This window comes from Cucurbita moschata, unplaced genomic scaffold (assembly GCF_002738365.1).
Source record: "Cucurbita moschata cultivar Rifu unplaced genomic scaffold, Cmos_1.0 Cmo_Scf00002, whole genome shotgun sequence".
NCBI lineage: Eukaryota > Viridiplantae > Streptophyta > Magnoliopsida > Cucurbitales > Cucurbitaceae > Cucurbita > Cucurbita moschata.
The window spans coordinates 4,005,523-4,033,351 of record NW_019268518.1 but is presented as its reverse complement, the minus strand read 5'-3'; the positions used below and the strand labels follow the sequence as shown (position 1 = coordinate 4,033,351).

General features: G+C 36.7%; 6 protein-coding genes and 1 non-coding gene across 10 annotated transcripts; 5 read left to right on the top strand and 2 right to left on the bottom strand.

The window, feature by feature from the left end:
• Positions 1-154: 154 nt before the first annotated feature.
• On the top strand, positions 155-27,829 carry LOC111464499 (flavonol synthase/flavanone 3-hydroxylase-like). Of its 2 annotated transcripts, XM_023108724.1 has the most exons (6): positions 155-165; positions 2,378-2,380; positions 5,712-5,724; positions 25,853-26,329; positions 27,061-27,388; positions 27,463-27,829. In XM_023108724.1, the coding sequence occupies exons 4-6, from the start codon at positions 25,863-25,865 to the stop codon at positions 27,673-27,675; spliced, it is 1,008 nt and encodes a 335-aa protein (XP_022964492.1). In that variant the 5' UTR covers positions 155-165; positions 2,378-2,380; positions 5,712-5,724; positions 25,853-25,862; the 3' UTR covers positions 27,676-27,829. The 2 variants fall into 2 exon arrangements, with proteins under 2 accessions (XP_022964492.1, XP_022964500.1); XM_023108732.1 differs by lacking the exons at positions 155-165; positions 2,378-2,380; positions 5,712-5,724 and having other exon boundaries at positions 25,845-26,329.
• On the top strand, positions 2,035-2,829 carry LOC111464522 (ethylene-responsive transcription factor ERF014). The gene has a single exon (XM_023108756.1). It carries the CDS (start codon positions 2,040-2,042, stop codon positions 2,655-2,657), a length of 618 nt encoding a protein of 205 aa, XP_022964524.1. The 5' UTR covers positions 2,035-2,039; the 3' UTR covers positions 2,658-2,829.
• On the top strand, positions 5,715-24,666 carry LOC111464545 (selenoprotein K-like). Of its 2 annotated transcripts, XM_023108799.1 has the most exons (5): positions 5,715-5,725; positions 21,838-21,880; positions 23,931-24,034; positions 24,125-24,272; positions 24,361-24,666. In XM_023108799.1, the coding sequence occupies exons 2-5, from the start codon at positions 21,862-21,864 to the stop codon at positions 24,393-24,395; spliced, it is 306 nt and encodes a 101-aa protein (XP_022964567.1). In that variant the 5' UTR covers positions 5,715-5,725; positions 21,838-21,861; the 3' UTR covers positions 24,396-24,666. The 2 variants fall into 2 exon arrangements, with proteins under 2 accessions (XP_022964567.1, XP_022964558.1); XM_023108790.1 differs by lacking the exon at positions 5,715-5,725 and having other exon boundaries at positions 21,775-21,880.
• On the top strand, positions 5,977-8,637 carry LOC111464487 (MORN repeat-containing protein 1-like). The gene is made up of 3 exons (XM_023108713.1): positions 5,977-7,167; positions 7,963-8,194; positions 8,277-8,637. The coding sequence occupies exons 1-3, from the start codon at positions 6,287-6,289 to the stop codon at positions 8,439-8,441; spliced, it is 1,278 nt and encodes a 425-aa protein (XP_022964481.1). The 5' UTR covers positions 5,977-6,286; the 3' UTR covers positions 8,442-8,637.
• LOC111464539 lies at positions 12,817-14,132 on the bottom strand. Its single transcript, XM_023108778.1, has 3 exons — positions 13,828-14,132; positions 13,550-13,618; positions 12,817-13,358 (listed from the first exon to the last, which is right to left on the bottom strand). The coding sequence occupies exons 1-3, from the start codon at positions 14,014-14,016 to the stop codon at positions 13,161-13,163; spliced, it is 456 nt and encodes a 151-aa protein (XP_022964546.1). The 5' UTR covers positions 14,017-14,132; the 3' UTR covers positions 12,817-13,160.
• LOC111464416 (DIS3-like exonuclease 2) lies at positions 14,954-21,357 on the bottom strand. 2 transcript variants are annotated; one of them, XM_023108617.1, is made up of 7 exons: positions 20,955-21,357; positions 19,778-20,187; positions 19,607-19,660; positions 19,443-19,511; positions 16,687-18,606; positions 16,499-16,570; positions 14,954-15,545 (listed from the first exon to the last, which is right to left on the bottom strand). In XM_023108617.1, exons 1-7 carry the CDS (start codon positions 21,070-21,072, stop codon positions 15,171-15,173), a joined length of 3,018 nt encoding a protein of 1,005 aa, XP_022964385.1. In that variant the 5' UTR covers positions 21,073-21,357; the 3' UTR covers positions 14,954-15,170. The 2 variants fall into 2 exon arrangements, with proteins under 2 accessions (XP_022964385.1, XP_022964393.1); XM_023108625.1 differs by lacking the exon at positions 20,955-21,357 and having other exon boundaries at positions 19,736-19,817.
• Positions 23,325-23,469, top strand: LOC111431453. Its single transcript, XR_002708496.1, has one exon. It is a non-coding gene; the product is annotated as a small nucleolar RNA snoR137 (small nucleolar RNA).

Genomic DNA, 27,829 nt, shown 5'->3' with positions numbered 1-27,829 from the left:
GTTACTTTAATTTCATAAGCTTTTATGTTTCGAGGGTAAAATTGTCATATGAAAAAGGGTATTTTGCTCGGGAGTTAGACTCGTGTAATCTAGTATGAGTTAGACGTGTTTAACTCTGTTATCTCGAGTCATATAAGTTTGTTTGAGTTTCATTAGTGGTATAAACTTGACTCGTAAAAAATAATTCACGTTTACATATGGAGTGTTCCTCGGTTTAGTTGGATTAAGTTTAGACATTTTTTAGATTCAACCGAGATCCAACTCAACCATAAAATTTTTGGGTTAGGTTGGGTTGATGAGTCATTTATTCAAATTTTTATTTTTAATAGAAGTAAAATATGTGCACGTAACGTTTAATTAAGATTTGCAACTTAATTCCTGCGATATCCCGAGAGAGGAACGAAACATTTCTTGTAAGAGTGTGAAAACTCATCCTCAGTAAACGTGTTTTAAAACTGTGAGGCTAACGATGATACGTAACGGATCAAAGTGGACAATGTCTGCTAGTGGTGGGCTTGGGTTGTTATAAATGGTATCAGAGTTAGACGTCGGGCAGTGTGCTAACTAAAACGTTGGGACCCCAAGGGAGGTAGATTGCGAGATCTTCCATTGGCTGGGGAGGGAAATGAATCATTTCTCATAAGAAGGGTGTGGAAACCTCTCTCTAATAGACGCAGCGAAACGTAATGAGCTACTAACGATGGGCTTGGACTGTTACAATTTCATACGGGTTTTTACCGCTCATAAACGTACAAATCTAAATGACTAATAGTAAAGTAATTTAATTTTCCGATCCAAACACAAATTAGAGAAACTCGAAGAAGTTTCGAGGTGGTTCGGGTTTTCACCGAACATGAAAAAACGCGGTTGAGAAAAAGAGCTTGCTATGCAAGGCAAGGCAAGGCAAGCCAGTGAAGCAATAGCTGTTTTGTTTTAGTTTGTTGTTATTTGATTTTGAGCAGACTCCCAACTTCAGTTTCTCTTGTTTTGTTTTTTAGCATTGTCTGTCTGTTTGTAGCACACACCTTAAAAGCTTCAAACCTCTGCAACATCCTGGAACCTGCCTCTCCACCCACAGCATCCCATTTTTTGTCTCTCCTTTTCTTACATTAATTTATTAACCCTAAAAAAAAAAACATATACAAACATATATATATATATATATATATATAGATCTGAACAAATAAAGCACAAGCCCACGGCTAGTAAATGTTGTCTGCTTTGATCTGTTATGTATCGTCACTAGCCTCACGATTTCAAAATGTGTCCACTAGGGAGAGGTTTTCACACCTTTGTAAAAATATGTTTTGTTCCCCTCTCCAACCGATATAAGATCTTACAATCCAAAAATTTAAAGTTTAGGGCTGATTGTGAGATCTTATATCGGTTGAAACGCATAAGAACCTACCCTTGCGAGGAGAACAACAGCTGGAAACGGCTGCTAATACCCGTACGCTAAGGAGCAAAAGGAGGAATCTGCCCAAGGAAGAGCTCGCGTCTGATTAGCTAGTTGGTGAGACAATAGCTTACCAAGGCGATAACCAGTAGCTGGTCCGAGAGGATGATCAGCCACACTAGGACTGAGACACAGGCCATTACAAGCTAAAACAGACAATGTCAGCGCAGGCCATGACATCAGGCCATTACAAGCTATAAAGTCTAAATCATTCGGCATTAGATTAAAAAATTTACAAGAAAAATTAAATTGTTATAAAATTACGTAACTGCCCTCCAAGAAATACCTCACAAATGAAAATCAAACTTTTATGTCGAGGACTAAAACGTCATTTCACTATTGACGAACAATCAATGTTCAAATCTGTGTGTATATAATATTTTTTAAATCCGAAAAATATCTGTCACCCATCTCGAAATTCGTAATAATAATCAAACCATTTACACACTAAACAAAAATTAACCTATGAATCTTAGTGAATAATCAAAGGCTTAATCATTATTATAACCCCAAATGATTAATCTCCTTCCCTATAAATACACCACTCCTCTTCCTTTCCTCTTCCTCCATTGCCCTAATCAACATGGTGAAGAAGGAATCAGCTGATGAACACCATCAATCCATGGCTGCATCAACCAAGAAGAAGTACAAGGGTGTTAGAATGAGAAGCTGGGGCTCATGGGTTTCTGAAATCCGAGCTCCGAATCAAAAGACGAGAATTTGGTTAGGTTCGTATTCGACTGCGGAGGCAGCTGCCCGAGCTTACGACGCTGCCCTCTTCTGTCTCAAAGGCTCCTCCGCTAATCTCAATTTTCCGATCTCGTCTTCGTCGTTTGCACATTTTCATAATCTCTCCTCTGATCATAATGTTATGTCTCCTAAGTTCATTCAAAGGTTTGCTGCGGAAGCTGCTGCGAATACCGCCTTTGAAATCGATGATACTACGAGATATACCGATGTCCCACCGTCGTCGTCGTCGCCGCCGCCTTCCTCTTCTTCTTCTTCTTCTTCTTCTTCCTCCATTGAATCGACAATGTCGAATTATGATTCGTTTATGACGACCGAGCCGTCTTGGTTCAACTTTGATGATATATTGTCCCCTAAGTACGTTGGGCAAATGATGGATGGAACTATATTTGATCCACCAATTATGGATGATTTTTATGAAGAAAGCGATGTTCGTTTATGGAGCTTTTGCTGAAATTTCCGTTTTGATTTCGTAAATTACTGACAAAAGAAAAGGTTTTGATGTATTTACATACATAGATTAAGCCCACAGATTATTTTTCTGGGTCGATTTTTTATTTTCGTATGTTGTTGTTGTTCTGTTCTTCAAACATGACATTTATCGAGTAATACATGTAATAGAAAAACAAAATCAATGAGTATATTAAATTTATGTCTTGTTTCACATGATCATGTTCTAATGTTTGTTCTATAATTGTATTAAAACTATGTTCCCAATGCGTGTGTTTTGGACGGTGGACAGGTTTTGGAACTCAAAAACCACTCATTTTGTCAGATTTTTATGGAAATTGATGCCAAAAAAATATAGCCATATTAAGCGACTATCAAATACCTGGAAATCGAGTAATAAGCTGTTATTGATATAACTGATACGTACTTTTTCGTTTGTTTGAAATTGAATGTTTAGAAACTTAAACGAGTCAAATAGAGAAGCGGGTAGGTCGAAACAGAGCCCGAAAATGTCAAATCGAACACGAAAATGGGACAAAATATTTGTAAGATTTGCACATGATGTGTTTGTTTAGAAGTTGTAGTGTTTGTGTTGGGTAACGGCATGGAGTCCCATTATGTGTTTATTTGTTGGGTTGCCTTTTACAATGCATCTGGTCTATTATGCTTACTCTCGACTTTCTTTCATAGTTCATGAACGAAATCTTTCCCCATAACTTCTCATTTCGTATCTTCTTTCATTTCTAAAACCCGAAATAAATCAATTAGAATCTTTATATGAATTATATATACATAAATATATTCGAGTTGGTCTGAATTATTATTGAGGTTGTACAAAAGAGCTAGCCGATGTAAAACGTAGAAGTTTGGAATTCGAAGTAGGAGATATGATATTCTTGAGAGTGGCTCCAATGAAAGATGTCTTGAGATTCGAACGTAATGGCAAGTTAAGTCCTCAATTCATCGGACCCGTCAAAATCCTAGATCGAATTGGACCAGTAGCATATAGATCGGTCCTATCACCCTCACTCTCTAGTGTACACGATGTATTCCACGTATCACTAGATTTATAACTGAAGGGGATGACCCTAATGTTGTGTTGGGCACTAGCAAGAGAGAGACAGTCATTTTGTGCAACGTCGACAAAGGCTGTTATTTTGTGGGTCGGCAAAGGTTCTCTCGAGTCACAGTGCATTTTGTGCACGAGAAGAACCATTGGTAATGCGTCTTTTTTACTTTACCCGACACCTGTAAATTCTTACCGCCGATATATTTCATGTTAATCAAACTATTAACCATAGTTAAGCATAGGATACCATTTATGAAATGAGGCTGAAAATGGAAAAATAAAATCACAATTTCCAATGTTCCAATATTACACATCATCACATGTGCCCTTTCAAAAGCATATATATATATATATATATATATATATATATATATATATATATAATTAATTCATTCTATTTTAATTACTTTCCTAATCTATGATTAATTTTATATATTTCTTGAGGCAACCAAGTGTGGCATTAATTATGTGGCTTTGGCCTTATTACGACAAGCTTAAGGTATAATTCATTTAATTAACCTCTAATTGATTCTCGATAATAATATTAATTATATCAACATAAAACTATGTTTTCTCGTAATTTTAGTTTAATTATTCAACCCATTCTTACTTTTTTTTTAATAAATAATTTAGCGTAAAAAATTGATATTTTTAAAATAGAGGGACTAAAATGAAAAAAAAAATTAAAAGTAATTTTTTTTAACCTTTTTATTAATTACTATTTTAATGAATAAAAAATGTGCGTTAATTTCTTTTATTAATTTTTCAGTTATAAATTATTTAGAGTTTAATACTTTCCAAATTATAATATATAAATAAAATATTTTTTAGTGGATATTATTATAATATAGAGTGTTTATATGTGGGTTATTTTTGTATAAATCTCATATCGATACTCAATGGGCCTGGCCCACTTTGAGACATGCCACGTACTAATCTTATTTCTTAATGGGCCTACAAGTTTGGGCTTGATAATTTTTGGGCTCATGTGATTGCAGTATGGGGCCTATGGGCTAACTCCCCATGAAATGCACACAATAATTTAGTTAATTATAAATTTGGTTTTATTTAAAGAAATATAGAATTTAGACTCTTAAAATTTTAAATTTTATTTTTATAATTTCATAAATCCTGGAAAATAATTATTGGAAAATACACGAAACAATAAAGACAAAATTCTAATTAAAAAAAAAACTAATTTTAAAATTTCTCATATCAATTTTTTAATTTAACCAATTAATTTAATAAAACAAAATATATATTATTAAATATTTTTAGAAAACACATATAATATTTATTAATTTCTTTATTTTAAAATTTTCTAAAAATATCCATCAAAATCAACCTTATATCAATATTTTCTATCCAGATTTTAACACCAGCTTTCAGCTAAAGGTATATTTAAAATTATAATCATTTAACGAGAATCATAACATATAAGTCTAATCTGATTAAGATTGGTACGGAAATCAACCATAGGTCCCATCTCCATAATATATCTAATCATATATTGTAATCCTATTCCATTCAAAAGGGTACTCGATCTCGTTCCTATCGTAATTGATCTTTTGACACGAGGTTAGACAAGGGAATTTTTTTTTACTGGACATCATTGAATTATTACTGGACTTTCGAATCCATATCGAATGGGTTGAAATTTATTAAAAATTTAATTTTTTATCTGGAATATGTTTAGAAATTTTAAAATTAAAAAAATATATTTAAATAGGAACTTAGAGAATTAATTTTGTAGTTTATTTATGATAATAAAAATTAAAAAAAAACGGTAGAAAATAGAAAATATCAATGAATTTTTAGCGCGGTAAAACATGAATACAGCGCATAGGGTAAAAACCTTAATTTTGCCTCTGGCAGGGCCCACATTTCACAGAATCAGAGCCGTTCAAAAGTGGTCCCACATGTCAGATATAGAAATCAACGGTGAATAGCGTTGGAAAAAGACTTACGATGAATGGTCAAATGAGGCACAGAGTACATGGGATAATTTCCGTTTAAGAATTGAATGTTTTGTTAAAAAGACAGGTGGCACGTGCCACACCTGTCACACTAAAGTGAAAAAGAAGACCGAATCTTGATCCGACGACCATATCTTCCCGGCAACATCGGGCTCCATCCAACGGCCAATATTGTTTCCAAATCCCAGTCCGTTAGATTCCCATCAGACGGCTGTACTTGAATCTGGCTCCCTCCTTTCATTCCAACAATAAAAATCCTTCTAAACCCGCCCCCTTAATCCTCTCCCCCTCTCTCTCTCTCTAAAGCACGTTCTTCTTCTTTCTCTCTCTTCTTAATTCGCTGTTCTTTTGATCTTTCAAGCAAAGGGATTGTTACTCTAATAACCCTTCTCTGAATTTCGTTCAGTTTCTTTCAGTTCTTTCGCTAATTTGCGCCATTTCTCTGATCGTTTGCCGTCGCCGGAGATGTTGCTGACGGCGACTTCTGAAATCGCTTTGGTTATTAGAAGAATCTCGAGATACAGAGCTTAAAGAGGGAAGGATCTGTTTGATACTGGGAACTGGGTTTTCCGGCGGGACGTATTGTCAATGGACGGCCAGAAAAATCCGGCGAAACTTACGAGAACCCAATCTTCGCTTCTCCGTTCATCCCCCACCGTCCGATCGATTCAGAGTTTGTCATCGGTTACCGATGAGGATGTAATCGAATCGGAAAACGTCGAACGGAATCGAAAGAATAAGTTACTTCGACGGAGCCGGTCATCGGCGAGGGCTTATTTTGTTAACCCTGTTTTGGGTTTGGCATTTCTTGCTTGTTTCACTCTGTTCTCCATTTCTTCATTCTGTTTCTTCTTTTACAAGCGGAAGGAAGAGATTGCGACTTCGGAGAATCTTCTCCTGGCGTTGATTTTTGTAGCGATTGCGCTCTTCTTTGCGAACAAGAACAAGGGCTTAATCCATCAAATGGGTTCGATTTTGAAACAATCGTGGGACGGCAATGCGCGGCGATTTGGGTTTTCGAGCGCCAATGTGAAGCCTGTGAAGTGGTTTATTGGAAGTCCGAACTCGGATTTGAGCGCCAAGAAGAAGCGGCAGATCATAAGAGAAGGGGTTGAGTTTTACAGTAATGGCGACTTCTATGAGGGCGAGTTTCATAAAGGGAAGTGCAATGGAAGTGGGGTTTATAATTACTTCGCTAATGGAAGGTACGAGGGAGATTGGATCGATGGTCGATATGATGGGTATGGCATTGAGAGCTGGGCGAGAGGGAGCCGGTACAGAGGGCAGTACAGGCAGGGGTTGCGGCATGGATTTGGGGTTTATAGGTTTTATACAGGGGATTCTTATGCAGGGGAATGGTTTAATGGACAGAGCCATGGCATTGGTATGCAGACCTGCTCTGATGGGAGCTGTTATGTGGGCGAGTTCAAGTATGGCGTTAAGCATGGCCTTGGCTGCTACCATTTTAGGTGAATCCTTTGAGCTTTACACTGTTTGTTTGATCTGCCATTGTTTGTGCTTGACGTTGATTTGTCTTAGGAACTTTTGTTGGGTATCAATTATTTCGTTCATGATCTTAGATGCTTGTGTTCATTCATTCTGGATTGGATCTGGTGGTGGCTGTTGAATTCAATACTATAGTGATAGATATCTCTGAATTGGTTGCAGCTAATGCAGTTTCTCAAAATTGGGCCACTGCCCAGTTTATGTGAGATCCCACGTTGGTGGGAGAGAAGAACGAAGCATTCCTATAAGTGTGTGAAAACTTCTCTCTAATAGACCAAAACGGACAATGTCTGCTAGTGGTGGACTTGAGCTGTTACAAATGGTATCAGAGCTAGACAGCGAGCAGTGTGCCAACGAGGATGTTAGACCCCCATAGGGGGTGGATTGTGAGATCCCCTCAATTAGAGAGGAGAACGAAGCATTCTTTATAAGGGTGTGAAAACTTCTCCCTAATAGACGATGCGTAACAGACCAAAACGGACAATGTCTACTAGTGACAGCGAGCGGTGCCAACGAGGACGTTGGACCCCCATAGGGGGTGAATTGTGAGATCCCCTCAGTTGGAGAGGAGAATGAAGCATTCCTTATAAAGATGTGGAAACCTCTCCCTAACGTATCCGTTTTAACACGGTGAGATTGAATCTGTTACTCTTTAGATTGATTGTCTTATGAGTTGTTAGCCCATTGAATGAGGGGACCTATGGGTTATTTTCAGGGAACCCTCTCAATTTGGTTTGGACGATTGGTGTGTAATGCAGGAATGGAGATAGATATGCAGGTGAGTATTTTGGGGACAAAATCCATGGATTTGGAGTGTATCATTTTGCCAATGGCCATTGTTACGAAGGGTCATGGCACGAAGGACGTAAGCAAGGCTTCGGTATGTACACTTTCCGAAACATCGAGAGTAGTCGATGCGGCGAATGGGATGCAGGCCATCTCAAGCACCCTCTGCCCCCTCTTACTGACTTAGTCCTTGCAGCAGTCCAGGTAAACCAACCAACCAACCACATTCCTCTTGTTTTGTGCTCATTTACCTTATGCTGATTTCATTTACAATCGACCCGACTAGGCAGCTCGAAAGACAGCGGCGAATGCGATAAAGATCAGTCCAGTGGACGGGGAAGTAAACAAAGCGGTCGTGGCTGCAAACAGGGCGGCCAATGCTGCTCGAGTAGCTGCAGTGAAGGCTGTTCAGAACAGAATGAAAGGGAAGTTTTGTGATATAGGCGTTTAGAGAAGTGTAAATTATGAGTAATCTTGAGTGTGCTTAGCTAGCCCCCCCCAGGTGAGCAAAGAGCTCATTAGAGGCTGCGGGGAGCTCTGTTTTTTTGCCTTGTTTTGAGCGTTTTCATGGTGTCACAAGCTAACATGTACATAAACTCAACCCCCGACCTTCCCTTGTATATCAATGGAAGCTTAATCTTTCATGACTCTCTCTGCTTTGATTTGTCTGCATCATCATAACTGATAAGATCCAAGCCACGTGGAGGAGGGGATGACTTGGCAACATTTCATTGGCTAGAAGAAGCAACCAGTCGCATCTATTCCCATTTTCCATTGCCATGTCACTTCCGACATGAGTAACATGACTGTCGAGATGACATCTCTCATCTCCTTAAATCTCTCTCTTTGTGTGATTGGAGCTTTTCGTCCTCATCCCTTCATTATAGTAAAGCTAAAATGTTGTTTATTAAGATGCAATGAATGCGGTATAACGATCTAGGATTGACGACGATAGTAAATAGTTTATCGTTGTTTTTTTTGGAAATTCCCATGTTTTCAACCGTCTTTTTTTTTAATTTGTGTGTATCTATACTATTCTCACCGATAACTATGAGACAAACTCGACTACATTTGACTATCAAAATAACTCGTTAAGTGATCATTGCAGCTTAAACCCGTTCCTAAAAGTAGCTTCCTTCTCTTTATTATCAACTTTTTGACAAATGTTTTTTTAATTAATATAGAAAAGTTTTAATGGCTCAATTCATTGCTGTAGGTTTCTTTTTATGTTTGTGGTTAGCCTTACAATGAGCTTCATTTAAAACTCGTACCATTTCTCAAGAAAAAGGGTTAGTTTTTCAATGTTTTAGGGCACATTATTATGTTATGGGTTTCTCCCGTCTTTTTTTAAAAAATGATCTTTTTAAGAACGAGTATCTCTCACTCGTGAAAAAGTTGGTAAAAGTTAATGTATGCAAGAAGGTAACGTGATACTCAATAGAACGTTAAAAAGGTGGCACGCACGTCATCTAGATTTCGTCCCAGTTCAGTTCATAACAAGCAATCCCCTTTTCCGTTCTTAGTAGCGGTGACGTTTATTTTATTTTAGTATAACGCTGCATTCGTAAAATAAAAAGTTCATACTTTATGATAAAGTCAAAAAATGATATCCTACGATGTGCATGTAATAAAGAGGTTACAAAAGCAAAGCAAGAGAGTAAATCTTGTTAGCTTTATTATAAAGTATAAATATATAAATACAAAGAAAAAGGGGTATTGTACAACAAATTAAATTTAAAATTTCCAACTTTTAAAAAGTTTTTTTTTTTAAATTAAAAAAAAAAATTGGGGTAGTGAAAAGTCAAAGAAAGTGCAAATTATTTGGGGCTTAGAATCTTAAAAATGAATTAGGTTACCTAATCTTTGGGACTCTAAAATATTTAAATTACAAATTTTAATTAAGGATTAGTTGAAGGTAGATAGACAGCTATGGCTCTGTTTTTCAAATTTACCCATCAAACCCTAAAAATACAACCTTTATAGGTCAAATAAGCATATTTTTAAAATAGGAAGGATTTTTTTTTTTAAAGTTTAAGGATATATTATAGATTTTTTTAAAAAAAATATTAAGGGTAAAAGAATAATTATAGATTTTTTTAGAATATTAAGGGTATTATTGAACGTGAACATTAATTTAACCATGTGTTTATTACGTCCTTGAAATTTATTCGGTCTAATACATCTAATTTTAAGACAAAAACGTATTTGATAAGTGTCTAATTTTTCGATTCTGTGTTGCAAGTTCTTGAACCTATTAAACATAAAATCAAAAGTTTAATATTCTATTCGACACACATTCAATTTTATATCTAATAAATTAATTATTAAATATGTTAATGATCTATTTTAAAAGTTAAAATAGAAATAAATACTTAATTATACAATTTTGACGTTTATTTTTTCAAATTTTGAGCAAGGAAGAGAATCTAAGTTGGGAAAAAATAGTCACTTTTATTTATTTTTATTTTAAAGGCGTGTGGGAATTTTAATGCGAACATTTATTACCTTATAGTTTCCAAAAAAAACAAACCAAAGAAAATGAGTGTCTTGTCACATTATTCAAACCTTATAATTACTTATATTTCCTAAGTTTTCATCCACCCTTGTTGCTTCAAGTTCAAGCTTATGTTTCTTTTTCTTTCCCATGGTCGAAAAGGACAATCATGACATTTTTTTTTACTATTCTTTAATACATATATTAAAGATGATGGAATTATTGTAATCCATTATGTGTAGATATTTTTACAAATTTAGAAATTTGGGCATAGTTCCACAACTATGCCCTTCATTGCAAGAAACGACAAAAATTCATTATTGATCTACATACCGAAATAGCGTTAGAGATGCTTGTATGATTCAACTTGCATACATGATATTCCAAATCTTTGTTCATTAATATAGAAGTCTAAGTTCAACGCTAGTAGATATTGTCATTTTTTAGTTTTTTTTCTTCAAGCTTTCCCTCAAGGTTTTAAAACGCGTCTACTAAGAAGAGGTTTCCACACCCTTGCAAGAAATGTTTCGTTCTCCTCTCCAACTGTAACAGCTCAAGCTCACCGTTAGTAGTATTGTCCACTTTGGCCTATTACGTATCGTCGTCCGCCTCAACGTGTCTGTTAGGGAGAGGTTTCTAAACTCTTGTAAGGAATGTTTCGTTCCCCTCTTCAGCCAATATGAGATCTGACAATTTACATCTCATTATCCGACAATCTAGTTGTAATAGTAGTAGTTAAGATGGGGATTGAAATAAGAGGGGAGACGGGGAAGGGCCTTCCTCGACCCCACCCGTGGAGATCTGTAGGGAGGCTTGTGAACTTGAGGGTGCATGAGAAGCAACAGAAGGTTGTTCAAAGTCCAGGACATTGATTGTTGGAGGCTCATCATTTGGTGAAGGCATGTGGTTCAAATTTTGCTGCATACATTGTCCTGGTGTAAGTGATGTCTCTTTTGGGCTTGAGATTTGAGACGTAATAATATCATAACCAGACGACTGAAACTAAAGGGAAGTACTTGTATGCACCAATTCTGCCCACCAGAACTCTCTGCTCTTCAAAACCCTCTCCCAAATGATTGTACCCCTAATCCAATTTGTTGAAGTACTCTGAGTCCTTCATGTCCCTATACAATAACTTGTCAACGAAAGTCTGTGAGAACACCACTTTGGTACCCCTCGGTTCGAAGGTCTCACATCTCTTATCTCGTTGACAACCTCCCACGAGAGGATTTCATGTATCAATGAACGGTTGATTACCAAGTTCAAGTTAACGAATTTTTCAAATATAGCTCTGTTGAACATATCAAGCTGAGTGTGAAGAGCTTCATCTTTATTAACTAGTTTACCTGTTTAATACGTGGCAAACTGGTGATTTGGGCAGAAGTAATATGTAACCATTCAAGCCCACCGCTAGCAGATACTGTCGGGCTTCCCCTCAAGGTTTTTAAAACGTGTCTGCTAGGGAGAAGTTTTCACACCATTATAAAAAATGCTTCGTTCTCCTCCCCAACCAATGTGAGATCTCACAATCCACCCCCCCTTCAGGGTCCAGCGTCCACGCTGACACTCATTCCCTTCTCCAATCGATGTGGGACCCCTTAATCCACCTCCCTTCGGGGCCTAACGTCCTTGCTAGCACACCGCCTCGTTTCCACCTCCTTCGAGGCTCGGCCTCCTCACTGGCACATCACCCCATGTCTGGCTCCGATACCATTTGTAATAGCCCAAGCCCGCCGCTAGCATATATTGTCCTCTTTGGGTTTTCACTTTCGGGCTTCCCCTAAAGGTTTTTAAAACGCATCTGCTAGAGAGAGGTTTCCACACCCTGATAAAGAATGTTTCGTTCTCCTCCCCAACCGATGTGGGATCTCACATAACATGTTTCGATGATCTTGAAAGCCTATATCATTTCAGTTCTCCATGATAATAAAAAAAATCTATAAATAAACATATAGTTACCAGGCAAATGACATATTCATGCATTCTCATTCAATTTCGTAGTCTCTATCTCACTATCAAATAATCAGTGTCCATCTTGATATCAAATCATTAAGTCTTGATTCTTCATCTTGAATCAATGATTCTTTATTCTCAATATTAAATCATGGTTCTAGATATCGATATCGTCCGTTAATGATTTGATATTGAGATTGAGAATAAACTCTTCTAGATATAGATCATGAGCCATTTTCATCCCCATATCATTCCCAATCTCGATATCAAATTTTTATAGAATATAGACCTATTAGACAAAATTAAGTGTTTGTGAACCTATGAAACACCTTTGATTAAAGTACAAAAACAAAGAAAACAAAAACAAAAGTTCAAGAACTAAACTTGTAATTTAATCTAAACTCTATCATTGCAATGAGCATAATAACATCTGTAACCTATGTCTTATATGTTCCAACTGACTAAGCTTTGAACCCCATATGTCTCTCAACCATACATTCCATCCTTATTCTATTTACTTGAACTACTAAATCTAATCCAATCATAATATGATTACAAATAATTAAAACTCAGATTTATCTCGACTACACCAACTGCATAAGAAATCAAACTGCATGAATCAAAGCAATGAATATGGCAACTGCTCAAACGAGTATTTCTCAAGAGAAGATTTCCATAATGCATCAACAAACATGAGAAACCCCTTAAATGTATAAGCTTATGCTAACCTTGACTCTGAGAAGAAATGGAGTCCTGAGCAACTTGAGAGCTAAAACTGGTTTGGATGGCCATGGCCGCCTCTCTTGTAGAATCCCCCTTTTCCAAAACCTGTTCAAGCTCCACAATCTTCTCCAACAAAAATCTCGAATTTGAGTTGGTTGATTCAACCAGTTTACTAGCAGTATCAAGAGCACTGCACATCTGAAAATGCCCCAAAAATGAAGTCACAAGGAAATAGAAGCCAATTTGCTGGATAGTATAATGCTAATTTCTTTGCACAAACACGAAGCGGTATTTCAAAATCAAAGGAAATGAGGTTGTAAATTGTTAGAAAGTAAAGTTCATATCACTGAATCATTCAAATTGATTGTCAAACACAAGAAACGCCCTACCTTCAACGTCAAAGCTGTCCAAGAGTGGTCATTATCATCGAATGATTTGTTCAATTGGTCGTAATTTTCCTGAAGCAAAAGAAGATTAGAATATGAAATAAACATCAAGCTCATTACAAAATATTCGCAATCCTCAAAAATCACATTCGCGATACAATAATCTGCATTCAAAGCGTACGAAACCGTAATCGAAGCATCAATTATCAGAGTACTCAATGACTTACAGGACAACCAGAAAAGAAAGCGAAAAATCAAAAATCGAAAGATAAGCAGGGAACCTGAAAGAGTTTGGGGAGATCGGGGGTTTCTGATACGAGCGGAAGAGTGGAAACAGAAGCAGAGGAAGAAGTTGATGATATTACTGATTTAGGGGTTTCATTAGATCCCTTTCCTTCTCCTGCTTCTTCTTCTCCGACATCGCACAGAAGATCGCCTATGCAGAGAAGAGGTCCACCAGTTCCTCGCATCTCTCTATCTGTTTACGCAAATCTGATCGCGGAGAAACACCGTAATCCTCCGACTGAACCCTCTTCGGTTGGAGCTCGGCCACTGCACCGACCGAGCCTGGGCCCGCTTTTAGGGATTTTTATTTCTTTTTTCTTTTTCTTTCTTTCTGTAAATTAGAAATATTTTTTACTAAATTAATAAAAATACTAAAAATTATTTTTAAAATTTTTAATCATACTTTTAAACTTTAAAAAAAAATTTTAATACTCTCACGATTTTATATTCATTTTAAAAATACTCTTTAGTGTATAAATACTTTTAAATTAAAGGTTAAAAAATACATTAATGTTAATTTTAAAACGAAATCATTAGTACATATTTCAAAAATATTTTTAGAATTTTTAAAAAGTTTTTAAAAAGTAAAGAAAATATTTTTAAAAAGTTTTTACTGTTAGTTCCATTTAAGGGATAGAGGATTTTGTTAACCTTTTTTCTTTAATTTAATAATCTAGTAAAAACTTCGTTTCCAAATAATTATAAGGGTGAAATCGTTTGTCAAAGTCAAGTCTATATAATTTGTACGTGATTTAGTTTGTATTAAAATATAATATTTAAAAAAAATATATTATATAATAATTAGTTATGAAATATATTTTAGATATTCGTAATCAATTAATATTTTATCTTAAAATTTGATTAGTAGTATATTTTATCTTATTTAAAAAATATATTATAATAATTAGTTATGGAATATATTTTAGACATTCATTAATATTTTATCTTAAGAGTGGATGAAATATATCTTAGATATTCGTAATCAATTAATATTTTATCTTAACATTTAATTAGTAGTATATTTTATCTTATTCTACCAATTTAATTAATTTTTATATTATATTTTCAAGTATTAGGTGGTAATTTGTATTCTATTTGAAGGGGTCAAAGATAGCTGCAATTTTGATCCACTTTTATTCCTCATTCTTTAACAGTTTCATCCTTAAAACTATAAGTTTCAGTGAATGGGAGCTGGCCAACAAAAAACCAATGGCCTTCTCCACAAACCACCTTCAATTTTGATGCGCCTTTGCACTCATTTTCCTTATCTACAAACAGAGCTAGGCGCAATGGAATGGCATCAAATGGTTTGCCACATCAACCACACCACCATGTATTATTACCTTAAATATGAGCTCATGTACAGCCTAACGCCTATCTCAATGGCTCCATCGTCCCCACCAACGGCATGAAGTGCTACTGGTAGCGTTGAAAGGAGCTGCACTGTGAGGGGGAAAACTGCAGGCTCGATGATTCCACTATCTGAAGCAGCAGCACCCTCTGTGCTTGCTTCTCCTTCAAGCGTGCTCTGTTTAACAGTCAGGTCGCAAGGGGAAATAACCAATGCAACATCTTCCAATGCCTTACACTTAATTGAATCTCTACTCCCATGAGAGCGCCTAGTGTCAGGGAAACTAAGCACCAACGTAGATGTAGCATCGAGCCATTCAATTGCCAAACCTTTGACTTCCTCGTAGTATATTCTCCGCTCAATCTGATAATGTATGGATGAGAAAAATAATGAATACCAATTCAAACCCGTAGGATCGCACAATAACGCAAAGACTCGATCTAAATGAATACAGAGAACAAAAGAGAAAATGTAGTGAGGAATATTGGTTAAAGGTTTATATTGATGACTTCATGTACAAAAATAAGAGAGAATGAGACTAAAAGTACATTTTCAAAGCACTTGAGAGGTATATATGGTTTCAGTTTACTATATATAACTATATATAATTTTACTAGATATAACCCTGTCAACCATATATACCTCTCACTTTATTAGATATAACCATCTATTATATATAATTGTATGTCAATCATATATAGCTCTCACTTTAGTAGATATAACCATCTATTATATATAATTGTCTATCAATCATATATAGCTCCTTGGTATGTAGAGTAAAAAGAGAACACAGATAGAAAGTACATTTTCAAAGCATCATAGAGATATATATATGGTTCAATTTACTATATATAATTTTACTAGATATAACTATCTATTATATATAACTATCTACCAGCTTGGCTCCTCAATCAAATAACTCGATTAGGGAACTAGCCTGATTCACGAACTGGGGAACGGAACCTTACAGTAAGGAGACGAGTAAGAAAGAATACAGATAGAAAGTACATTTTTAAAGCACGACAGTGATATATATATATATATGGAGTTCAGTTTACTGTATATAACTTTACGATATAACCATCTACTATATAATTGTCTATCATATATAACTCTACCAGCTTGGTGCGTGAGTACATTTTCAAACCACCGATATATAGCTCAGTTTATTATATAACTTTATATATAACTATCTACCCTATATAGTTCTATCAGCTTTTTACTTTAAATAGACGTTTACTATTAATAACCATTGAATAAGCAGCCACACCTCGGAATGAAATAAATTAAATACTACAGGTTCAAAGAACACTCACCGCCAGCTTCTGTATATACAGAGTCATAAATTTTGAACCAAGGCCCAATACCTTTGCATCTGAGAACAAAATCTGAAAATATAAAGAAGCCACAGATGAATCTACCATCCATTGAGCCTTAATACATGTAAAACAAACAAAAACAAGATAGTGTTCAAATTATATCAGAAAAGATCACAAAAGAGTACCTGTTTTTCTTTCAAAAGAGCCCACATATAGAGCTTATCACAAGCATCCGTAGCATGCTTACTAGCCAATTTTCTGCTATTGCAGTGCGCAGCGACATCTGAAAGTAATTTAGAGCATGGAACTCCATGCCTCAATGCTGCAGATGATAACGCTTCTCTACCTTCTAAGGAATCAGCAGCATCTTTGTCAAAATACATGCCAGTAAAACATCTCATCCGTTCATCACTTTGGTGCTTCAAATACAACTCCTCAGCCTCAACAGCTGCTGCAAGTGTGCGATGGACGACGATATCAGCATACCGTCGCAACGGTGACGTGAAATGTGTGTACAAAGGGACAGCCAGTGAATAATAGCTCCCATTTTCACCATCTTTTAGCTCTCCATTGCAGAAATAACTCGCTAACTGCGTAGACCTTGTAGCATAGGATATCACAGCATCAAACAGCAAAGGATCATCATGAAATTTCATCCGTATCTGCTCTAATGACTGTTGGAACAGAAATGAAGAGGATGTGTCAAGTTCAAAGCCCTGCTTAGAACAAAATGATTCAAATTCTGTAAGTTTCTTGAATATAGGTTTAGGATGCCTTCTCAATAATGCTCTATCAGGAAAAGTTCTGGATATCACTTCGGCCACAGTCCTGTTTGCCAAAAGCACGAACTCCTCGACAAGAAAATTCGAATCCTTTTGCTCATGAAACGTACTATCATATGGAATTCCAAATTCATCATATAAAAACACTATTTTGGGATTCTCAATCCTCAAAGCCCCATCTCTAAATCTCTTCTCCTTTAGAGTTTTAGAAATTTCATTTAGAGTTCTAACAGATGAAATGATATCAAGCCATGTAGACTGGCCATGCAACTGGGGAACACAATGTCCTAAAACCTTTGAACTGTCAATAATGTCCTGAGCATGTCCATATGAGAGTTTGCAGCAAGAGCATATCACAGTACGGCCAATCCAACAATCTTCGACATCTCCACAATGGTTGATGTCCAAAAACAATGAAAACGCAAGTCGATCCACTCCGGGGTTAAGTGAACCAATATTCTCAGAGAGTAATGGTGGCAACATTGGTATCTTGCGTCGTAGAAGATAAACACTTGTCGATCGGATTCGAGCCTCTTTATCTAAGGCAGTGTCTGGCAATACAAAATGTGATACATCAGCAACATGAATGCCTACTCTAAAGATACCATTGGCTAACTTTTGAACCGAGAAAGCATCATCAAGATCCAAGGCAGATGGAGGATCAATAGTAAATATGCATAAGTTTCTTAGATCTCTTCTGCATTGAAGTTCCTCTTGTGGGATCTTCCAAGGGGTATGAGGGAGACAAGACAATGAATCACGAGAGAATTCACATGTAAGAATTGCATTTTGAAATAAAATAGCATCAATATGAGACTCTATTCTACTTCCCCGTCCTAGAACATACATGACAAGTGCTTTTGGAGCTGAACTCTCTTCAAGCCATTCATCAATCCGTGCAGCCACCAGCTCACTTTCAACTGTGGCATCACCATTGTCCAATCTCTTCTTGATGCAGTCGGGTAAATCGACTGCACAAACCATCATTGTCGGGAATTTTGCATCGTTAGGCATCAATTGGACATATCCACAATCATGAAAGGAGAGGAATTTCTTGACATTAAGATGGCCAACAATAGTTCCTCGCTGCCGAGACTTCTTTAGGATGGCTACTACCTTACCAGTTGGTCTTTTTGTAGGAAATAAATCAATCACTGCACAGATCCTGCCAATGGGATCAACTGAAGGGGAACTCCAAAAACTGTCGGACATAACATTGGCATCTTCCAGTGAATGCATATTGTCATGGGCCTCACTAGTGCCTTTCATCCTACTCCATAACGAAAAAGGATTCATCTTCATTGCAACTATGTCTCCTTCCACCTAGATCAGGACAATGATTCCAAATCAATAAAAAAACTCCCCATGTGTACATTTAGATTTGCTCTATTCGTAATTCTACGGCAGTCAAACACGCAAGCATTTTTTAGTTCACTGTGTAACAGCCCAAGTCCATTTCTAGCTCCTTTTTGGGGCTTTTCTTCGAGGTTTAAAATGCATCCACTAGAAAGAGGTTTCCACACCCTTATAAGGAATACTTCGTTCCCTTCTCCAACTGACGTGGGATCTCACAATCCACCACAATCCACCCTTCTTGGAGGCCCAGCATCTTCGCTGGTACACGGCTCGATGTCTAGCTTTGATACCATTTATAACAGCCCAAGCCCATCGCTAGCAAATATTGTCTCTTTGGGCTTTCCCTTAAGGCTTTAAAACACGTCTACTAGAGAGAGGTTTCCAAATGCTTCGTTCCCTTCTTCAACCGATGAGGGATCTCACAATTCACCCTCCTTGGAGGCCTAGCGTCCTCATTGACACACCGGTGTCTGACACTGATACCATTTGTAACGACTCTAGCCCACCACTAGCCGATATTGTCCTCTTTGGGCTTTCCCTTCAGAGGTTTCCCTCAAAATTTTAAAATGCATCTTCTAGGGAGAGGTTTCTACACCTTTATAAGGAATGTTTCGTTCCCCTCTCCAACCGATGTGAGATCTCACAATCCGGAGGCCCAGCATCCTTGCTAGCACACAACTCATTTTACTAAAAATGAACCAAAATGTTTCAAGCTTTCTAGAAACCCTACAACTAATTCCTAGTTTCTTGGATAACTCATCCATTTTGTGTTTGTATGTGTGCATGAAAGAGAGAGTATTTACAGCTCTGTTCTGAGACGCACTTCCATAGATTAAGACATCAACTGGTATTCCATCAATTTTGCAGTAGGCCTACAAAATAGATACATCGTGTTCAAACAAAACTCAAAAGAAATATGCGAACAAACATACTCAGTAGCTAATATTCAGAGAGATTTGACACAAACCTCAACTCTATAGTGAGCATTCATACGAAACAAAGCTTTAAATATGTCGCCTTTCTGCAAAAGTGGAAACAACAGCTAAATTGTAGCATCATATCACAAAATTTGATATCATTTGAACGAAGAACTCACCCTACCAACTAGCATCAAGCAAATTCAGCATGTCAAACAGACCTGTAAGCCTCTAGTGACATCATCCAGGGACCAGTGAGACGTAAAATATTTCATTTGACTGTTTACATCAGCAGGAGGCGAATGCTGGTTCATAGGTATCCAAGGCATACTTCCACTGGCAATCTGTTCCGGACATGATGTTATAGCCCATCGACCAGTATCCATGGAATGATGCTGGTTTCTCAAATTTTGTGACCATTCTGCTTGTTGGCCAATATGCAGAGGGGACAAAGAACTAAAGGAAAGCTTATTTCTTCCGGTGAAACCAGGCTCGGTTGGCTGATTTGATTGACATGCATGTTGAGTCAAAGAAGAATAAAATGAGGGTTCTGTTAAGTTAGCATCAATTCTACAATTTTCCATGCACTCTGATGCTTCCCTCGGTATTTCATTGACTGAACTGCAAGACACTGCCAAAAGAGGCAACATATCTTGTAAGTTAAGGCATGTTAAGAGTGGAAAGATGGTTTAGGGGAAACAAAAGTAAACCATAAAAGCACCTTCCTGAGCAACAAAACACACATCTGAAACTATTGATTTAGAATAAGCACGTATCAACGCACCCTCAGAAATTATTTCTCAATGCAATACTTAACAACAAATACAAGTTCAAGCCCATTACTTGTGAATATTGTCCTCTTTAGATTTTTCTTTTCGAACTGTCCCTCAAGATTTTTAAAATAAGTATGATAGGGAGCGAGCTTTCCTTCGAGGTTTTTAAAACATATCTTGTTAGGGGGAAGTTTTCACGCCCTTATAATGAATGTTTTGTTCTCCTCCCCAATCAATGTGGAATCTCACAATCCACCCCCTTCAGGGCCTAGCATTCTTGTTGACACACTGCCTTGTGTCCAGCCCTTCGGGGTTAAGCCTCCTCGCTTGCACATCACCCAATGTCTGGCTCTGATACCATTTGTAATGGTCCAAGCCCACCGCTAGTAAATATTGTCCTCTTTGGAGAATCTTTCCCTTTCATGCTTCCCCTCAATGTTTTTAAAATGCATCAAGGGAGAAGTTTCCACACACTTTTAAAGAATGTTTCGCTCTCCTCTCCAATCGACTTGAGATCTCACAATTCCCCGTCACAATTTCCATATATCAAAGTACATCCATATTCGGCAAAATCCCACGAATTAAGACTAAAATCAAGCAAAACAAGTTAAAAAGAGAAGAACACCTGCCCTCCAAATAGAGGCCTTCTGCTCAGACCGCCAATTAGAACGATCCTTCTTCTTCCACTCCTTTCCGCCATCCTCGTTCCTCTCGGAAGTGGATTGCTCAACAGATCCCCTCATAATTATGAAGACGCAAGAAGAATCAAACGGAACAAGAAATGGCAACAATCCACAAAAAAAACCTCAAATCCAAACGAATTTGAAAGATATAACAAGACAATCTTCCGACTTCGGAAATGGATATCAAGAACACAACAGAAGAAAATGATAAATGAATCAAACAGCAGCCATGAAAGAGAGCTGAGAAAGTAATCGCTAGTGTTGGTAAGACTGTACAAGAAGAATGGGACGCGATGAACGGTCGGCGAAGACAATGGCGCCCACTTCGCGCCCTTTTTCCACTTCTTTCCGTTTCTATTCATCTCCTTTTCTTTCTTTCTAATGCTGTTTAGTCACCTGACCGGTAAGATTAGCCAGTTCACTGACACGTGTCCTTCTCTGAGTGACGTCTTCCACCGTCTACTTCCGGTCATCCTCATCATCCAATTCACTATTTTGGTGGAAATAAATTCCATTTATGCTTTTTTTAATTTATGAAAATTACTTAATTAAAATTCTTATTGGTTACATTTTTTTAAAGTATTTAAAATCAATTTTATTATTTTAAGGACTAAATTATTATTAAAAATTATATTTTTTTTTATGGGCGACGTTGACTGTGTCAAGGATTGTTGAATAACAAACTTAGATTTTAGAAAATAAAATCTTAATTATGACGTAGCTTTAGCCAATCAAAATCCGCGCAAATCGTCGTATAAAAGGGGCGGAATTTTGCGGTCGATCCAAAACCATCTTTTAGAATATCGCTCTCTTTCTCTTCGACTCCGAGAAGGCTCTGGAAAGTCTCCCATGGCGTACGTTGAACGAGGTTCTCTCTCGGTTTCTAATCTGTTATTTTTCGATTCCGCTTCTGAGAGTTTGGTTGATGACTTTCGGATTTGGAAACATTTTAGAGTTTTTGTGTGTTTGGATTGTCTGTGTATTTATTTTTTAATCCTGTTCCTATTTCCGTGGTAATATTCATTTTGTGGTGATTCTGATTTCGATTTTGTGCTCAGTAGGTTAGATCTAGTTGGTTTTTCAGGAAGACGTGGTATTCTGTGAGAATTTGATCTGATTGCATATCTCTTGACCGGAAACTTAATGAATTTGATGTTATCAAATGGAAAAATCGTACACAAAGATATAACCACAGGAATGGAAATAATCCTAGGGCATTGATTTAATCATGAAGAGGGGGAAAACTCTCGAATTCGAGTTAGAAAGAGACTGAGGTTCTGCGATCTAGTGGAATGATATTAGAAAGAGACTGAGGTTCTACGATCTAGTGGAATGATAGGAAAAATAGAGAAATGTGGTAGATAAATTCGGAAAATTTATAGTCGTTTGATAACTTAGATGAGACACATAGCTTGACAATTTTTGTATGAGTTTATATCCTAACCTTCAACTTCAACTTTGATGGTACCTTTTTTATAAGCTGATATGAAGGCATTTGTTTATTTCTTTGAGTGTTTGGATGAATTCACACCGTTTTCCTAATTTTTCAACTCTAGTTCTACTCCGTGTTTATTGTCTGTCTCTACGGTTTTAGTGGATAGAACCGATGATGAAAAAGGCCTGGAAAATGGCTATGCTTATTGACTTCTTCAGGCAGAACTTATACCATTCGCTTTAAGGGGATCTTTTTTGCTTTTCCTTGTAAATTGCACCTGCTTAATATAAAATTTAAAAATGTATTATAAGATGGTAGTTCATAATGGTAGACGCAAGTATCAGTGGTTTGAAAATATGGTGAAGGAATCGATATATTTTCTTTTAAATTTGATTTAGTTGCTTTATGTTAGTCAGGCTCCGTTGTGTTAATGCTTAATGTTTGAAGCCATGTTATAAACCTTATGGAGGTTCTTCGTGTCTTCTTATTAAATTTTGTGAAATCATCACAATTTCAAGCAGTAGAGAGAGAAGATATTATGATTTTTAAATCTTCACGAGCTTATAATTTTGTTATTCTATATTGCTGTTGATCTGAATCATTGTGCTAACATATATATATTTCCATGGTTTGGAAGTTTTTCTGCACTCTCTTCGAGTGCTGGACAAGGCTTGAAGTCATATTGATTTTTTTTAATGAACCTTTAAAAGTGTGTGCAACCTGAGAACACTATCAGGAATCTTTTGATTGTATCAATGCGTGCTTGAAATTCCGTTTGGTTGTTCCGTTTAGCAGGATTCTCTAGAACCATTTCTGGATAAGTGAATATTGCATGTACCAAATATTTAGGTAGAACTTGTTTTTGGAATTCCTTTTAGTTTCTTCTTTCTGGTGAACTCTCTCATATTAAGTCATGGGGGATGTTCATGTTTCCGAAGCATAAATTGATACTAAATTTGCCAGTATTAAACAGCTCTCTGCGAATCCCTATTGCACTCTGCTACCTGTCTCCTGGTACATCAGTTTTACATCTTTGTCAGAGTACTTAGAACGGCAAGATTATTGGGGAGCTAGTCAGCTCTGTGTTCCTTGCATGACTTCATTATTGGTGAACTCTTTCATATTAAACAGCTCTGTGTTCCTTTCCTTTTTCAGTTTCACCTGCTTTGCATGACTTCATTAATGATCTCGTTCACCTCTTCTCTATGTACAGTTGTCCGTATGATACTGTTTTTTTTTTGTTTTCTATTTGGATTGATTTATGTTCAAGAGATTGAAGAGATGCTAAAATTGCTTTCACATTGCACAATGACCCATTTTTTCCGATTCGTATATCCGGTTGATAAACTGTGTGCTATTCCCAGGTGGATTTGACATGTTACCATTCATCTGATAGTTTCTTTGAACTATGAAATTGAGTATTTCTGTGCTCTTGATTCCTAGCATGTAATAACCAGCTATACACTTGCATGATATCTTGTAGGCGTTGTGAAATCCCAGAGATCATTTTGGCGTCTCAAAACCATAACTGATTTCTTTTGGGCCATTGTAAACATTATCGGTGTGTTTTTTACCACCTTATTCTCGGTAAGGTGTTCTTTGTTGTCTTGTGAATAATGTTAGGTATTCAGAACCATTATCATAGGATTAAAGATTAACTTTCATGCTTCTTTCTAGATGGAAAAATCTGAGGCTTATAGAAAAGGATCTGGTTCTGGCAAGAAATGGGACGGTGGTGGCCCAGGAGGTCCCGGGTCAGGGCCTTATGGTGGTCGTCCACGTGGGCCACCTCGTGGTCTAGACAACGTTCGAGGGATCGATCATAGTAAGTTCAATGCTTGTTTTCGAACTTTTTTCCTCTATTCTTTCATTCAATTTACTTACTGTTCTGTGATCTGAACTATGACAACCAGGTTCACTACCTGCCTGTGGCTCGTGCTGCGGCTAAGCTTTTGGCTGCTTCCATGGTGCATTTACACAAGGGTGTCTACAAAATACTCTTCAATTTAAAATCGTGGGCCGTGTTGTAAATGTTGATGGAATGCTATCTGCGAATATAAATTAGTTCATTAGATAAAATAAAAAAAAGGGTTCTCACTGATGTGGTTTCATAAATTAGTACTCAAAGTTAATTTTGCCAATCAAAATGTGTAGTGTTTGGATAAAATTTTAAGATGCCAAAGCATTTTTAATATATTATCTTGCAATGATTTCTTGTACTAATTTTTTCCTCACCCAAGTTTTTTGTTGGCTACCTTATATTTTGATATTATTTTCAAAAGAACGAAAAAAATTATTAGATGAACGTCCTAGTTTTTGAGAGATATTGTTATCAAAATTTTATATAAATACGAATATTTGATTCAAGTATTAAACACTATTTAGATAATTATATGGGATTATATTATTTAATTTTAGATAATTAATTTAATTTATTTTTATTAAGGGAAAATTTTAAAATAATTTTAACTAAATAAATATTAAAATTTTGAGTTTATTAAACCATCCTTTTTAGTAATTATTATCAAATAAATAATCTTAATAAAATTATAAGTTTTTAATCGTAAATTATTAATACACAATGATCCATGTTATATTTCTAACTAATGGTCTCAATAAAATGTTTCGTGGTTGGTAAAACATTTATCGACCATTAACATGGTAGTATTTTTTTTTTTAGGCACAATAAATGATTTGGTAAAATAAGTCCGCATTTCATATAAAACCTTCCCTACCTACTATATCATTAATAGTATTAATAAGTCATAATTCTTCTTCCCATATTCGATCAAATTTTTTAAAAAATAAAAATATTTTTTTAAACGAGGATCATTATTAAAAGATAGTTTAGCACATATAAATGTCTGAAAATATTTTCTTTGTCCTTTCAGTTAAGTCATTTGAAAGATATATATATATATATATATTTTGTAAATATAACGTATGGCTTTATATTTTATTAAGTTTGAATATTTTTTTAGTAGATCAATCATTTATCTATTTTATTTTTAGAGGTGGTGTATTAGAGTAGAAATTCTCATTTAAATAAATATCATTTAAAATAAAAAAAATAAAAAAATGGAAAGAAATTTTTTAATTTTTAAAAATTTAAAAGTTGGATGTATTTTATAAATTTTAAAAGTTTAAATACGAAAATTTATGAATATTGTTTTGGAAATAAAATGCATGATACTTTTTATTGAATTAAGAAAAAGAAATAAAACGATCGTAACCAATTAAGTTTGGTTTTAATGGGCATCGGCATTCATGTGACAACAAAGACAAGTAATTTAGGCTTCATTTATTGGGGCTGGTTGTTACATGGAACGATCCACAACTGCCCACGTTTCTTCTACCTCTCTGCACCCTTCTACAAAGCCCCCAATCACCCCACTCCCCAAACCCACCTACACCCATGGAGCTCGAGAAGGTCCAGGACATCGCTTCCGCCGTGCTCTCCTCCGGCACTCTCCCGGCCCAGTTCATCCGCCAGGAGACCGAGCAGCCTGGCATTACCACCGTCAAGGGCCAAACCCTCGCCGTTCCGGTCATCGATTTCAGCAACCCGGATCAACACTCTGTTATTCAAGCCATCGATGATGCCTCTCGCCATTGGGGCATGTTTCAAATCATCAACCACGATATCCCCAATGAAGCAATCGCCCATTTGCAGGCCGTTGGGAAGGAATTCTTTGAGCTCCCAACAGAGGAGAAAGAGGTGTACGCTAAGCCCCCTGGTTCCAAATCCGTCGAAGGCTATGGAACTAAGCTCCAGAAGGAAGTCGGTGGAAAGAAGGATTGGGTCGACCATTTGTTCCATATCATTTGGCCGCCGTCTGCCATTAACTTCAAATTCTGGCCTCAAAAACCCCCTTCTTACAGGTATTCAATTTCTATTAAATTTCTTGATTACTCTGTTTCTGTTGATTACTCTATTTCTGTTGATTACTCTGTTTCTGTTGAGATGGTTCGGTGAGTGATTTTGAGAATGATCATGGATGATGTGCTGATTTAGGGAATGATCATATGTTTATAATCAATGAATACTCTCTCTCTCCAATGGTGTGAGTCCTTTTGGGGAAGCCGAAAGTAAAGCCACGAGAGCTTATGCTCAAAGTAAACAATATCATACCATTGTAGAAGTCGTGTTCATCTAACACATGGGTTTATAGATAAAGGAATACGCTTCCATTGATACGAGGCTTTTTGAGAAACCAAAAGTAAAGTCACGACAATTTATGCCGGTAGACAATATGATACCATTGTGATCTCTAACATGATATTAGAGTCATGCACTTGATTTAGTCATGTCAATAGAATTCTCAAATGTTGAACAAAGAGCTATGAACCTTAAATGTGTAGTCAAAAGTGACTCAAGTATCGAACAAACGATGTACTTTGTTCGAAGATTCTAAAGGAGTAGAACCTCGATGAAGAGGAGGTTTGTTTGAAGGCGTTATAGGCTTCAAGGGAGGCTCTGGTGTACTTTGAGTACCATATTGACGCCTAGGACTCTAGAAAAAGAGTCTAGACTCGATCAAGAGGAGGCTGTTCGAGGGCTTCATAGGCCTAGGAGAAGGTTCTAATTCGTAACTGTTTCGATCTGAATTCAGGGCTGCAAACGAGGAGTACAGAAAGCATTTACATGGGGTTGTGGATAAGCTGTTTAGAAGCCTGTCACTGGGGCTGGGGCTTGAAGAACATGAACTGAAACAGAGTTCCGGTGGAGATGATTTAGTGTATTTAATGAAAATCAACTACTACCCACCATGTCCACGCCCTGATCTAGCTCTTGGAGTTGCTCCTCACACCGACATGTCGGTCATTACAATTCTTGTGCCCAATGATGTTCAAGGCCTCCAGGCGTTCAAAGATGGCCATTGGTACGATGTCAATTACATCCCCAACGCCCTCGTCATCCACATCGGCGATCAAATTGAGGTAAAATTGAGGTTTGATTTGATGCCCATTTTTTGAAGTTCTAGGGTTTGTGAAAATGGAGCTTGATTTCGCAGATTCTGAGTAATGGGAAGTACAAGAGCGTGCTGCATAGGACGACGGTGAACAAGGAGAAGGCGAGGATATCGTGGCCGGTGTTCTTGGAGCCACCGGCGGAGTTCGAAGTTGGGCCTCATCCGAAACTGGTCGATGAAGACAATCCGCCGAAGTTCAAGACGAAGAAGTACGGTGAGTATGCGTATTGCAAGCTTAATAAAATTCCCCAGTGACTGTACTGAACCAAACTGCGCCGCCGCCGCCGCCTCCGTCGTCGTTTGTTTTGTTTTTAAGAACTAAACTGCAGTATGGACCAGTTGCTTTTAAGAACTTTTGTGTTACTTTAATCCCAATTATTAATAATTATTATTTATAAATTATGTGTCA